This window comes from Zophobas morio, unplaced genomic scaffold (assembly GCF_036711695.1).
Source record: "Zophobas morio isolate AGI-343-1 ecotype UQ-CSIRO unplaced genomic scaffold, CSIRO_AGI_Zmor_V1 ptg000516l, whole genome shotgun sequence".
NCBI lineage: Eukaryota > Metazoa > Arthropoda > Insecta > Coleoptera > Tenebrionidae > Zophobas > Zophobas morio.
Window position 1 is genome coordinate 763 of NW_026972619.1, and position 14,946 is coordinate 15,708.

At 28.6% G+C, this 14,946-nt stretch overlaps 1 protein-coding gene across 1 annotated transcript; it reads left to right on the plus strand.

The window, feature by feature from the left end:
* Positions 1-3,786: 3,786 nt before the first annotated feature.
* LOC135121172 (octanoyltransferase-like) lies at positions 3,787-13,967 on the plus strand. The gene is made up of 11 exons (XM_064045480.1): positions 3,787-3,841; positions 4,009-4,109; positions 4,199-4,351; positions 4,678-4,811; positions 5,361-5,570; positions 7,511-7,639; positions 8,138-8,218; positions 8,426-8,519; positions 9,983-10,088; positions 12,359-12,452; positions 13,899-13,967. Exons 2-11 carry the CDS (start codon positions 4,028-4,030, stop codon positions 13,965-13,967), a joined length of 1,152 nt encoding a protein of 383 aa, XP_063901550.1. The 5' UTR covers positions 3,787-3,841; positions 4,009-4,027.
* The last annotated feature ends 979 nt before the right edge of the window (positions 13,968-14,946 follow it).

The window sequence follows — 14,946 nt, forward strand, 5'->3', positions numbered from 1 at the left end:
CACCATGTTAACTAAAAGTCGATTAAACACCAAAAGTTTCGTCCTGGGAAACCAAGGCATATATCCTCGCCTTTAGAGGCCACTGGGAGTGGCGGTACTACACACTTTTGATTATTCTGCATTAATAGTAATTTTCCAACGATCACACCAGTTGGCAAGTATGATGAGATAGCAATGCAGATACTGGCGTCGTAAGACCAATAACTTTCTGCGTTTAAGGCAATCAGAGTGTGCTGGGTGTTCTACCCTGTGAGGTGTTTGCGCACATTAAGTACAAAAGGATAGGAGAGGTCCTAGGGCCCCTCGTGGTTCTGATGGCGAGTGTTCATCACTCCCACGTGCATTAAAGCTGTTATCTATTAGGTACAAATTAAGCGCATCGAAGAATATAGAAGAGCTATGACCCGCAATTAATGGTGTAGGTAGTAGTGCCAAATTCTTTTTAGACATTTAAAAAAACTGTTCTTGTTGTTTTCTTTAAATTAAAGGCACGGGCCCTCTGCTCCCACAGAAGGAGGAGTTGCTGCGTGTGTGATTACCCTTCTGAAAGTCAGGTTGAACTCCGACAGGACTTGCTTGCGTTTTCAAGCGGTTTTAGCTACTTTGCCAACTTTTAATAGGAGGCTGATAGATCACTATTGTTGACGTAAGAGCTGGTCGTAGTGTCTTCGTACGCGGTCGTTATCGCCAGTTTCCGACATGAGGCACTACTTTGTCTCCAACTGACTGTGACGATCTAATCAACTAATCGCCAAACTGTCTTCGTAGTATCGTGGTGGCGGTGTGGTATTTCATGACCACAGCCGGCAACACCTCAAGTCTAGTAGGGCGTATGTCGGTCTTTAGAGTTTAAAGGCTAATAGAGAGTGTCAGTTACTAACTCCCTAACAAGAAAGCACGCATCTTAAAACGACCGCTGAGTGAATGATGGAGAACTATCCTGCTATTTGTGCCAATAAAAATTATTCTTTTGTATTAAAGCCATTTGTTTTACCTTCAAAATATTTTGGATCAGCATTAATGCCTTATATAGACATGGCAGAGAAAAAAATATATATTATTCTCTACAAGTACTGCTTCTAGCCATAAACCTCAGACTATAGCCCGAATCTTATCAAGCTGAGGAGAGCGTTACCTCTGGGATCTTATATAAGACTCAACCTTTAATATGACACTTTTACTATCAAAACTGGTTGTAGAGAATGCTGACTTTTACCTAAAATCAGTTATTTAAAAAGCTTTCTACTCCGCTTTAATTAGTAAGTCCTTAAGATTCTTTAATATAGTAATGTCCGTCGACTATTATACAAATAACTGAAATAAGTGCTTACGTTGCTAGAGGTGACAAACAGAATTAATATTTTTTTCAAAAAACCGACCAGCCCTAATAATAACAAAACCGGCAGATTTTTTCAGTATAGAAATTTAAAGTCTCAATCCTTGTTGTAAAATTCTAGACAACTATTCACCGTAATGAGGGATGTAGCACACTTTGCTATATGTATAAAACGATCTAGTTTGTCCGACATATATATCCGTTTTTTTGAAACTTACACTCATAATAACAGGCGAAGAGAGGCCCTTGTCTAAAACAATCTATAATTATAACTCTCTCACTGTTTAGTTGTAAAAAAATAACATGTTGGTTGTACTAAAACAAAATGTAGTAAGTATAGATTGAGTTTTCCCCTATAAAAATATATAATACTATGTATTGTCCACCTTGGAGAAAAACTTAACGTTAAAAAACAATAATATATTGTTATGCTATTAATGTTCCAGTAAATTTAAAGAAATCTATCTTTAGGTTAATATTATTGATTAGTCCGAAAGTTTTAAGTAATTTTACTGGATTATTTAAAAGATTTGGGGGTTTGTTCTTTTTTAATCACAAAAAGAAACTTAAAGGAAGGTCTCCGCAAAATTTTGATCTTTTTTGCCTATATAAACCTCTTTTTAGGTTAATAGTCCCTATCATTTTTCAGTATATGCTGCTTATTTGGCTCTACTTAATAATTTTGTTAAGGCGCTTATAAACAGATATGATATAGTTAACGTTTTTAAAATTCCTATGGCTCTTCGTTAGTGGCGAATTCATGTTCGATTTATGCGTAAAAAGAGAGGATCGGAAATTTAATTTTATTTAGACCAAACTCGTATCGTACTCTTTTGACCCGATCGTACCATCTGTAAATGATAAACATACGCCCAAATTTTGTTTATTATCTTTATATTCGAATGTTTTCTCTCATTTTTAATCCAGCTTGTTTCTTTTTAGTTCTTTATCATCCTGCGCTTGTTATTTAGGCTTTCAGTCTTCAGAGATTTTCGTTGTATCAACGTTTCGTTACAGTTTATTTTACCCCTAAAAGAATATTTTACGTTACTGGGGAGGAAGCTTGCTCATCTCAAGTTAAACGATCTTAAAACCCTACATGTTTTAAATGTTTTCTGTACCAACGAAACAGTTATCTAAGCCATTATCATTTATTCAGCTTTATGTTACTAAGCTCGACTTAAGATTTGTCTTTGGCATGTTATTAGTAATGCAATAACGAAAAAACTTTTTTAATGGAATCACGTATAGGGAACTTTAATTTTTATGCTGTGCAAAAAACTGACTCTCTGAACAACGCAACAAGCCCTTAGTAGTTTTTATGTGAACAATTTCTGTGCGTTTACCACATATACTATTATGTCAAAAAGCTTATAAAAATGTCTATTTATTAAAGACGAACAACTTGAGCTTTGCTTGCAAGTTATTTGTCCGACTTCCGCAGCTTCAGCATATTATCATATTAAACAACACAACGATTTCAAGCATTTTAGGCTATCCTATTGTGAATCATTGTTGGTGCCCTGTGAGTTCGCGCAAAGTACTATTTTACTTTACTAACTCAATAATGACTTTTAGATTTTTTTTCTATTGCTTTTCATGATTTCTTATTTAGTTCATTCATATATATATTTTTAAAAATATAGCATTAACACAGTTAAATACGCTTCGACATACTGTTTTAAAATCCTAAGGTCGTAAACTGCCTAATTAAAACCACAAAATATACTAGTATATATGCTGTGTTATAATGATAAATTTGATGCGTTAATTTCCGTAATGATAGAAAAACCCCATAACGTATAACAAAGCCAGTGTTATTAAAATAATAGTAGTTTAAAAATGTTATTTAAAGGGCCAAAGGAATGTTCTCCCAAACACGGTTAACGTTTAAACAAAAATGGCATACACACAATCACTGAAACATATTTCTTTTGAAGATTACTAATTATACCCTTATAAATGTGCTTATGTAAAAATAAATTATAACCATAACCTTGATAATTTTCCAGTTCTTAACTATAAGCAACGTTTTGCAAGTAACATTAAAATCTTTATTTCCTACTCTTTCTACTAAACAAGTATTTTAGTTAAGGTAACACATAAATAAGTTTTACATATAATATTACATATACCTAAATTTAATTAATTAAAGTTGAACTTATCAAAAAATAATTTTAATTCGCATGACTAGAAGCAGTTATTAACAGCGCAGGTTCAATGTTACTTCTGAGCCCCCGTAAAGACTATTGAAAGTGGATTAAAATTAATTACAAGATATAATAATTTTTAAATAAAAAATTCTACTGATATTATACAACAAGCTGCATTGTCATTAAGTAGGGCATAGCAAATGCCATTAAAAAAAACTGAACTAAGCCAACCAAGTCACGTGGGCAAAAAGGGGCTTATTCAAAAGTGTAACTTTTTTAAATCTTGTCTTGCGGCGGAGTTGCTGAATATTTGAGCAGTATATGTATATAAGGTCCTTATTCTTTTAAAAAGGTTTTTCTTATATTATATTATATTTTAATTATTTTTAATTTTATACATTCTCGTTTTTATAAACTTTGTTGCTGCTATGTTATTGTAATTAAAAAGTAGTTAACTTTTGTTCTCGTATAAAGGAGGTCACTCAATTTTTTGTTTTATTTTATAATAATTACTTTTAGAATATTTGGGACTCAAATTATGTTTTTTCACAACAACCATGAGGAATATACTGAAAGTCCCCCACAAGAATTGACACCGGAGGAGTTAGATAATATCCCTTGTACATCTTTTTTAAGTTTACTTTTTTATATTATTATGTAAGTACTTGCTATAGTACCCTCAACGATATACATCTGAATTTTTTTTTAGTATTTACTCCAAGTGGTGGCCTTTTAGGGATAGACTTAAAAACAATTGCTGTTGAAAACGAAGCCGATCTGTTTTTATTTCCAGAAGAAGTTAACAAACGTAGATCAATTGATTCAAAAATATCGGCTTGGACTGGCATATCTTTTTTAACTGGTTACTTTTTGTTTTTACTCCGAGTTTTTAGTTATTTATTAATTTTTTTTTTATTTTTGGATGATTTTTATTGCTCACTTTTTCTTAATTTTATTTTGGTTTTCTTTCGCTGGTTGAGCTCTATATGCTTCTATTTTTTCCCCCTTTATGTTTAATTTTATTATAACTTATAATATTAGTTAAAGATTTTCATTTGGATTATTAATATTTCTTTAACCTTTCTAATTTTTTTTTATTTACCATTTAAAAAAATTCTGACGTAAAGTTCTTTATTTGAAATAAAAATTGTTTATATTTACCAAATACTCTTTTTTTATATGGTTCAGGAAGCGCCCTCGGGGGTACGTGGGGTTTGGGCGAAGGGCTTTTTTCTTCGCGAGGCGCCTCAAAACGTATTTTTATTAACACCGTTTTGAATTCTATTGGCCGAAGAGCCGCCTTCTTAGGAAACTACGGCGCTGTACTTTTAGTTTTTTTCTAGATATATATTTTACCAACTTTTATTAATTTTTTATTTTCTATAGTTTACAGCCAAAAACTATTATAAGTCTTACTTTTTGTGGTTTTAATAACAGTAATTTTCAAAATTTATATTTTTATAATATTTTTTACTTTCAGAGTATAGTTTCATATAAAATATAGAACGTTGTGTATTCGTTTACTAATAGAAGGAGCAAAGTAAATTAAAGTAATAGACTAGAATATTTAGGTTATTGTAATATAAACAGAAATAAAATTTATTTTAAAAGATTAAACTTAAGTAACGCATATGGAAAAATATATTTTTAATATATTAAAATAAAAATTATAGTTAAAAAGTTTAACTAAACTTTCTAAAAACATAATTATTGAATAATTAAGAAATAGAGAATCAATAATAGGAATATAGTAAAATCCTAACGTACATTGAAATTTAAATTTTTTACCCTATTTAAATATATACCTTTTATTTAATTTTAAATAGTAAAGTAACCCAATATTTTTATTGTTACTATTGTGAATTTTGTAGGTTTTGGCTTTACTGCTTTCTCTTAACGAAACTACCATTGAGAAGATTACGGGGAGTACCAGCAATGTGAATACATTTGCTGCTGCCATTGCTACCGGCCTTATGTTCAAGGCGACTGCTGGCTTCCGGGCCATGGCACTTTCAGGCGCTCTTGGAGGAGCTACCTTCGGCGTCGGCCTCGCTTTAAGTCGTCTATTCGGAAGCTCAAAAGTCATTCCATTTTGAAAATTTTTATTACAATAAAATGATAGTTTTTATAAAAAGAAAATAATTAAGGTTGCTTGATCTTTTATTTATTATATTGAATTTATAGTTTATAAAAACCGCTTTTCTTGGTCTAGAACTTCTTTGTTACCTTTTTATGGTTTGTAAAAGTTTGGAAAACTAATTTTTTTCATGTTAAGAGCTTTATTAGATAGACTACACTGGTTACATTTTACTATAAATATTATATATGAGGTTTTGATAAGTATATTTAAAAATTGTATGAATCTCCCTTTTGTTAATCGACTGCTCTTTAGTAACTTCCATCTTATTGAAGGTTTTAAGCCTCAACATTCTATTTAGTGGTAGGATGTATATATATAAAGAGAATAAGTATGTTCTAATTTTCGAAGCGCTCTCCCAAAAGATTTAGTTCCTACTTTTAACAATTGTTAATCTGTTAAAGCTACAAGTACTCCACCGCAAATTTTTAAATTGTTTAAAGGTTTGGGCTTATAATTAAGAAAATTCATTTTATATAACGCTCAGCACAGCAAAATAAAAACCGGGTTTTTTTTTTTAGTATTTCTAATCCATAGTTACTGCGGTTAGGTTGTACTTTGAAAGTTGCTTTAAACTTTGATAGACTGACTAGGGTGGCTTAATCTAAAGTTAACCTAAAAATCATTGTTTTATATCTTAAACGTTGAGGCAGTCTTTAATCTAATATTTCGTCTTTCTCCTTCCACATATAAGTTACTGTTTAAATAACTAAAAGTCAAATATACTTAAATAGTTAAAATTGCCTAAGAGCTCTTTTTTTTTTTTCAATTAAGTACTTATATAGTTAAACAAGAACAATTTGTAGCACTGCGTCACCGCTTTCAAAAGAATTGCTTAGAAAATATCAATGACAACCATGACTAACTAAAAATCGTTTTAATTTGAATTTAAAAGTTATTATTCACCAAGCACGAGAAAATAAAGAATAATCAAAATAAAAGAAAAGCTTACAAAGAAAACAAAAGTTTGTCAATAGTAAAAAATAGTTTTGCTGTATTTTCATAAACCCCTTTTAAATGTTCGTAAAGAATATCGGCCAAATTTGAACGCTAGGGCTTTTTAGATATAAATACATGGTCCTCCCCGAAGTTGGTATAATATATGCTTGCGGAAAACAATGTTAAAAAAATTGTGTATATAAGATTTGCAAATAAATAATCTATTAAGTCTAGAGGCAAAGAGCGGTAAAACCTACTCCAAGAGCTTAGAAAAAATTTTAAAGTACGTAGAGCAAGCTCATATGCTTTGTATATAGTTAAGTTAGTTTTCATCGCTCGGAGTTTTTAAAGTTTCGAAAAATAAAATTTATTTACTTTTGTAGAGTTTTTAATAATAGAGTTTTAAGTTTAAAAATTTTAAATTAAATTAAATTTGGGTGCTTCTCGATCAGTGAGGAACGAAGTATATAAATTTGAATAACTTATTTATTTAGGCGCTATAGTTCTTTATAAGATAACATTTTTTTTCTGTATGAGTTATAATCGTCCTTATAAATTAACGAATTATCCACCTTCTAGAGTAACATATCTTTCTATTTTGAAGGATTAGGGTTCTATTTTTCTTAAAAAGTTTTAATATTAACTTGGTGAACTACTTTTTCTTTTATCAATGCACGTATAGTTATTAGGGTTTTTCGCAACTCTAACATATAAGCCTAAGCCTTCACTATACTGTGTCAATGTGCCAATTCATAAAAGTACATTTTTTATTTGTTTGTTATGTCATAGTTTTTAAAGCTTTTACTCCTTTTTAGGTAAAAAACAAAATTTTTTCACTAGTAGACTATTGTGAAGCGCTTTCTCTTCAAGAGAGGATAGTTAAAGCTTTAGTATAATAAATATATTCTTATACTTATTCACAAATATGATTTCACTTTTATATAGATAAACAAGGAAACTTGTCACACCTTGATTTTCCTTCAGCATCCGCCGACTTACACTATCGGAAGGAAAGGTATTTATAATATTTCAGACGCGCAGCGGCTCAAGAAACTCGGAGCTTGCTATTACAAAGTTTGATTTGTATATATGAAATGTTATATATAATAAAATATTATAAAATTTTATTAAATATTTGTAGTTAAACGTTCATTTTATCAATTCATTAAAGAAATAAATAATGCGTTTTATAACAAAATTTATAATTTATTTTGAATTTATGCTGTTTGTAAAAGGAAAATAGTGCAAGAAAATTTCCAAAATAATATAAAATTTATCATAGGAAACTTATTTTAAGGTGGAGTTTTGATCCTCTATTTTTCACATTAGCTTATGTAAATTAAGAGTAAGCTTTTATTATTTTTTACTGCTACAACCGTAAAGGATTTGATACTCTCTAATTGCATCAGTGCAACTAAATAGGAAATTCCTTTCTAGCTTTAAAAATTTAATAAAATCTTTTGTTTAAGAAATTATCTTTTTACTTAATTTTTATGTAATCCTTAGATTATTAATTTTAGAAAGTAATTTTTTATTAATAACTTTACTTTGTTTTATACGTTTTACTTTTAGACAAATCGGGGCGGTGGCATAACTTTTCACGGGCCTGGTCAGTTAATTTGCTATCCAATACTGGATTTAAGTTTTTTTAAGGTATAATTTTTTCTTTGTTAAAAATATATTTTACGAGCTTATTATATATTAATTTTATATAAACTCTAATTTTGATTCCTTTTAGTTCCTATTATATTATTTATATTTTCCCTCACAGTATTAATAGTTATATAATTAATCGTTTCTTACTTTTTACTAATAATATTTATCTTAAAAAGATTTAGTTTAATATATTATTTTCTATAGAAGAACGTGAAGTGGTACGTCAATGCGATCGAGCAAGTCGTTATTGACACGTGCAAAGATTTTAATGTTGAATCAAGGAGGACAGAACATCCCGGTACGCACGTTACTTGTGTCTGTGCGTTGTATATATAAAAGCGAATCCATCATTTTGCTTGTCACGTGCGTTTAGTTCCTTTTTTCTTATATAATCATTTATAAAAATTGTTATAATTTATACCTTTTTAATAGTTACTAAAGATTACTGAAATTAACTTATTAAAAACTTTATCCTATATTTTTAGATTCAAGTTAATAATTTTAATTTTTTTAAAGTAAAAAAAACAGAGGCTTCTTGCTAGGCAGTGCCCTTTATATTTAAATCATTATACTTTATGAAAAGGGGTGTCTGATCTTTGTTTCTTCGCTTTTTTTATAATCCCATGGTTAATTAATAAATTAATTTTTATTAACTAAATTATTAAATTCTAATAGTTTGCTTATAAAATTATTAAAGTGCCATAGTCTAATACTTTTTTAAGTGTTACTTTTATTTATTACGGCGCATTTTTTGTTGTATAATTTTTTGAATTAATAAGCTTCATAGTTAAGTTTAAACATAGTCGATTTGCATTCTAGTGGTAATTTAATCTTTTTTATGGTTTCTTCAACATTTTTATCTAGCGAAGTTCTTGGGTTTTTATTTTAAATTTAAAAAAGGCTTAACTTAAATTTAAAAAAAAATTTTTTTAAAAAACAAAAATTTGTGAATGTTTTCTAAAATATTTTTTTTTAAATTTTTTTTTAATGAATATTTGATACTTTCCTCTAATATATTTTATATACATCTATAATGATATTGTTTAATAACTTTTAGCACATATAAGTGGTAGGGCCTCTGTTAATTTCTTTTTTCACCAATTTTATTTTCTATTACGAACATAAATTTCTTATATTATTATTTCTTATAAATTTACTAACGTCCCATTGAAAACTGTTTTCTTAATTTTTAAATTTAAATTTATAAACATTTTCCGAGCCTGTAAACTGTTATATAAAATAAAACTCATATTAGAAAACAATTAGAAAGTTCGCTTTTGTATATAACACGTGTTATTGAGTTCAACTGTTAATTTGGTACTTTTTAAGGTAAGTTTAACTTGAGTGCCATACTCTGCCTTTCACGCTTTCTGTGCTTTTACAGTGGACAGCTTACGACTTTTAGAGTTATCAATAGAATATTATTACTATAATTACTATTATATATATATTTAAATCACCTACAAGAATGTGTTTTTCTCGATTTATAAAAAATAAAAAATACACACAGGCTGACCGACTTCTCTGGTAAATCCGGTTAGCATTGTTTTCTTTTATTTTTTTTCAAGCCCAAAAAAATAAAGCTGAAGGCGTATCACTTTTGTATTACCGTTCCTTCGCATTATACATATCTATGTTTTGTATAAAAAAGTAACATTTTCTGCGTTGCATTTTTAATATAAAACTAAAAAAAGTTTATAATGGAACCCGCACTCCCTCTTTTTTTTTTACTGATACCAATCATTAAAAAAAATATATAAGGCGTATGGATAGATGACACCAAGAAAATTGCGTCTGTTGGGATTGCGCTCTCCAATTGGATCACATCACACGGCTTTGCGTTGAACGTCGACGTGGATCAGTTTTGGTTGGATGTTTTTATTATACTTCATTGGTTTATACTGTATTTTGTATGTATTGATTGTAGTATTATTTATGAAGGCCCAAATAGTATTATATTTTTATTTATTTTCCGTAAGGTAGTATTATTTACTTAATGGAAAAATTTATTTCATGCTTTAATTATTTTTGTTTCCCAAAGTATTTGAACTTTTTTAAAAATATAAAAATATTGTTTTTGTAAACTATAACTATTTACACTGGCAATTTACTTTTCGTTCCGCTGTCATCAATCATGTGGCACCGTACGCAATGCACGTCATGCCGTGCTGTACTCACGTGCAATGTTTACCGCGTGCACGTGGTTCACATTTGGTATTTTTTGCTTGAGCGCTTGTGAAGCAGCAAATTTTCGATCAAGTTAAAAATGAAGCCGAAGGCGAGCTAACTTCTTTCCACGTGCTTGAAAAACGAGGCTACGTGCATATATTAAGACGAGCAACTTGGCACAATTATATTAAATCGGATTTTTAAAACTATTTGTTATCTTCAAGTATTTATAAGCAAAAAAAGGGAAACAGCTCGACTGACGTGTCATATCTTATACTTTTTAGTGTGCCCACTTTTATATATTTTTTTAAAAAAAACAAACTAAATACTTTTTACAGAAAGATTATTAAACATAAAGTTTTTTATTATAATATTTTTTGCTACTGAACGAAAAAAAAATTTTGATATAAACTTTCATAACAAAAATTGATCACTTGGTTTCTTTAAGTAGTTTAAAGAGATTTGTTTGTACTTTAATAATTTCTTTTACACTAAAAGTATTTTTTTACTTTAATATAAAATTTCCTTTTTTCTATTATTTGTAAATTCTACTTTTGTATAAATAAAAATATGTTAATTTATTAAAGCTTTTTTTTATTTATAATAAAATCTAACTCTGTATAGAAGTATACTTTTGCTAACTTTTATTATATATATATATTGTTAAAAAAATTTTAATTGTTATTATATTCATTAATTTTACTTTTATGGATTCCGAATATATTTTTAGTTATTTTTTGATAATTTTTTAGCTTTTATAAGAATTTCAATAAAAAAAATTATTTTAATATATTTTTTTATAAAAAATTACAAACAATATATTATATATTTTTTATAGAATTTTTCTTTCGATTATATATTTAAACTTTTTTATTATAGTATTCTTTATTTCTATATTAATTTTTTTTTGTATTTATCAATAAAAAATGATGATCCGTTTAATTCGGATACACCAATTCATAACATTAATTTATTTTTTTATTATAAATAAAAAATTTTTACGATTTGCTTCATTATAATTTTTTATAATTATTAATACAAATTTCATTTTTTGTTTTGTTTAAAGATATCTTTTTTATATTTTATATGTTTATTTACGATTCAAACTTAAAGGGAATTTTTTAATAATTCAATATTTAATAAAATATATCAAAAAAAATTTAAATATACTTGTTTAAGATAATTAAAAAAAACCTTAATTAAGTGTACTAGTATTAATAGTTTTGTTTTTAAATTTTATTATTCTATAAAGTATAATAATTGATATATATAAATACGTAAGCATTACTATTATATTTTTAAATAGAATTATAATAATTATAAAAGTTTTTTATATAGAAAAAAATAGAAAAATAGTACTAAAATTTTATAAAGTGTATTTTGACTACGCAATTACTTCTACATGCGTGCAGTTATAATTTTAATTTTATATATTATATATTAATAATGAAAAAGTAGAATAACTTTTAATATCTTTTTCAAAGAAATCCTTTTTATATGTGCGTAGTTTTTGCATGCGACTCTGCAACCCTCGCAGACTGCCGCCCTGGATAGCGTAGGAGAATTATAGTAACAAATAACGATAATAATAAAAAACAGAATAATTTATAACAAAAGTTTTCGCTAAATTTAAAAATTTTAGAGAAAATCATTCTATTCTTTAATTTTACTAAAGAGTGGTCCGCGAAGCCGTGATTTGTTTATAATAAATTTAAATTTATTTATAATAAAGATTTAATACAATTATACTATCAAGTAAATATGAAGTTACGATTATTTTTTGTCTCACAAAATTATTCCGTTGTACTAAAAAATTTAATAATTAATTAAGTTTTATAGAAAATAATTTATAAACAAAGTTACTTTCAATAAAAATTTATATTTTTTAATTTTTTTAATTTAAGGTCATATAATATATATATAATTTTTTAATCCGATTTATATCTGTTAAAAGTTATAAATTTTAAGGTTTCAGCATATAATCCCTTGCGGCCTTGAAGGAAAAAAAATTACTTCCTTAAAAGATGAATTAAGCGGAGCGAATGTCGTTTCGGTTGAAAAGGTGATCCCTTCTGTTATTAAACACTTTGAAAAAAAGTTTAAGTGTAAAGTTCTTAAAAGCGAAGATTAGAGTTTTGAGAAAAGTTATTTGTAATAGTTATTATTACTCTAAGAGAATTTTTTAAAGCTAAACAGTAAATAAAAGTTTTTTATATTTTTAAAAATAGTTTCTGTGTAAAGAAATTAAAGTGATTTAAAACTAAATTATAATAATATTATTGCTAGAAAATATATTTTTGTGTTTTTTATGAAAATATAATAACTACATTTACACTATCAATGATCTTAAAAAAAAAAAATTACAATTTAAAAAAATAGTGATTGGAATTTTTATATAAAATTATCGCAAGATTATATTCTTTGGTAATTTTAAGAAACATAATAACTTGGATAAGAATTATAAAGAAGGTAACTGTGTTTGGCGTTCTTTTTTTTAAAGTAATAAGCTGTTAAGTTTATTCTTTTTTGCGCCTTTTGATTATTACTTTTAAGCATTTGCAATTATTTAGATGCTGCGTTTTCTTTGCTTCATAGCTTAGTTATTTTACGATACCTATACTATTGTAACGTATGTTAATAGCCCACAAAGAACTAAGCCATAATTTTTATCTTAAAAGACTGCGTAAAGAGTCAATCAAAAGCTTCTCGCTTTCTTGTAAGCTGGGATTAATAGCGTAATGTACAGCTGTAACTGTGCCTTACCAAAGGGGATAGCTCCGTTGCAAAGTTAAAGCCGCTTAAAATAAAACTATTTTTACCTCAAGAAAGGTAAAGACGTTAAGTTAACCAAACGGGTTCCTGCGTGCTTCTCATTTACCAAAAAAAAAGAGGTGAACATACAGAAACATTAAGTTAATAAAGCATAAAATATGAAATAAAACGTGCTTATTATAAAAAAAAAAGTTGAAAATAAAGAAAGCCATGACTAAACTTTTGTGAATTATAGCAAAAGAATTCAACTAAGTTTCTTCCCCAGGAAAACGCTAAGTACTCAATAGTTTTTACAGTTGAGAGTTTTAAAAATAATAGAAAAAAGGAAAACTTTCAGCCACTAGTTAAAGAGCAGAAGAGGGATTTATACTCAATAAAGTTTGAATTCTGCTCCCTTTAAACTCTTGTTCAACCTAAAATGTTCTACTAAAGTAGAACGGGAAAAAAAAGTGAAAACTAGTAGTTTTCTCCTTTCAGGCAGCTTACGATGTAGTCTTGATTCCGCCCCTGCGGCGCGGTCCTGGAAAACTGATGAGTGGTAAACTACTCGGTTGCCAGGGCCGACCGTGAAGGGGAAAACTACTAGTTTTTACTTTTTTTTCCCGTTCTACTTTAGTAGAGCATTTCACTGAGCTAACATCCCTAGACTGTTAGTTCATTCTTGTGTTCTACTAAAGTAGAACTTTATTAGCAAATTGCTTAAGTGGTTAAGTGGTATAACCTTACTTCTTTACAGAAAGATCAGTGTTCAAATCTATTCGTAAGCATAGCTGCCTTGGGGCAACTACTTCAAGTGGCTATCTGATGCATTTTTATGAACTTTGTAGCCAAGGGCTCTAAGTGAAGCTTTCTAGCTCGTTATAAGCTAGTACACCGAAGTCTTAGTTTTTAACAAGGCTTATACAGAGGTAAGCAATATTCGTAAAATTTAGAATATCTCTGTATTCACTTTTAGTTCCTGTGTTAGGGTTGGAGAAACCAAGGTGAAACAATAGAGTAAAAACTTATAGAAAATAGTAATGTTCTTATCAATTAGGAAGTAATCTTGGTTACTGAGCATGTCCCGTATGCTACCTTTATTTATCTTTTATCTTACCTTAGTGCGGAATATGCTCCTAAGCTATCGCTCTCTTCCGGAGCCACTGATGCAATTATACCAGTAATTTTGTCTCCCAATTTTACTGGGTATTTCCACTGTAAAGTGTCATTTGGGTCATTTAAGATCTCTCCAAATGACGTATAAGAGATAGGAGGTTCGGCTCGTGTTCTTGCATGCGAAACTTAGTAACTTATTTTAACTTTTTGCGGAAAAAAAATGCACGGACAACCCTCATTGAACTTAGACCACAGCGACAGGTTGTACTGAGGCCATCGTTTAAAGTTAGGTACATTAACCTCAGCTGTATAGGTTGGTATGTTGAGTGGAGGTATTTTGCGTTTTTTGGTGCATACGACTGATAGCAATTCTCGGTACATTCTTCCAATGATTGTACACTCTTCAACGGAATAATGGTTGCTTTTTACCGCCAGGACGTTATCGTAAAGCGACCTAAAAAGATAGATCCTAGATAAAAATTAAGCATATAGTCGCAAGGTAGTTTCGAGCTAACTTTTTGGTGTTTTTAGGTCCTTGAACTGACTCATATATCGGTTTTTATCGTAGCATGATCCGTCAAGCTTAATGACCATCTTAGGGCTGATTGCACGAGAATTGTAGTAACCTGTCGACTTTGCGATGGTTAGTAACCTTCTACTATTCGGGTTTTCATTGACTTCTGCTGAAA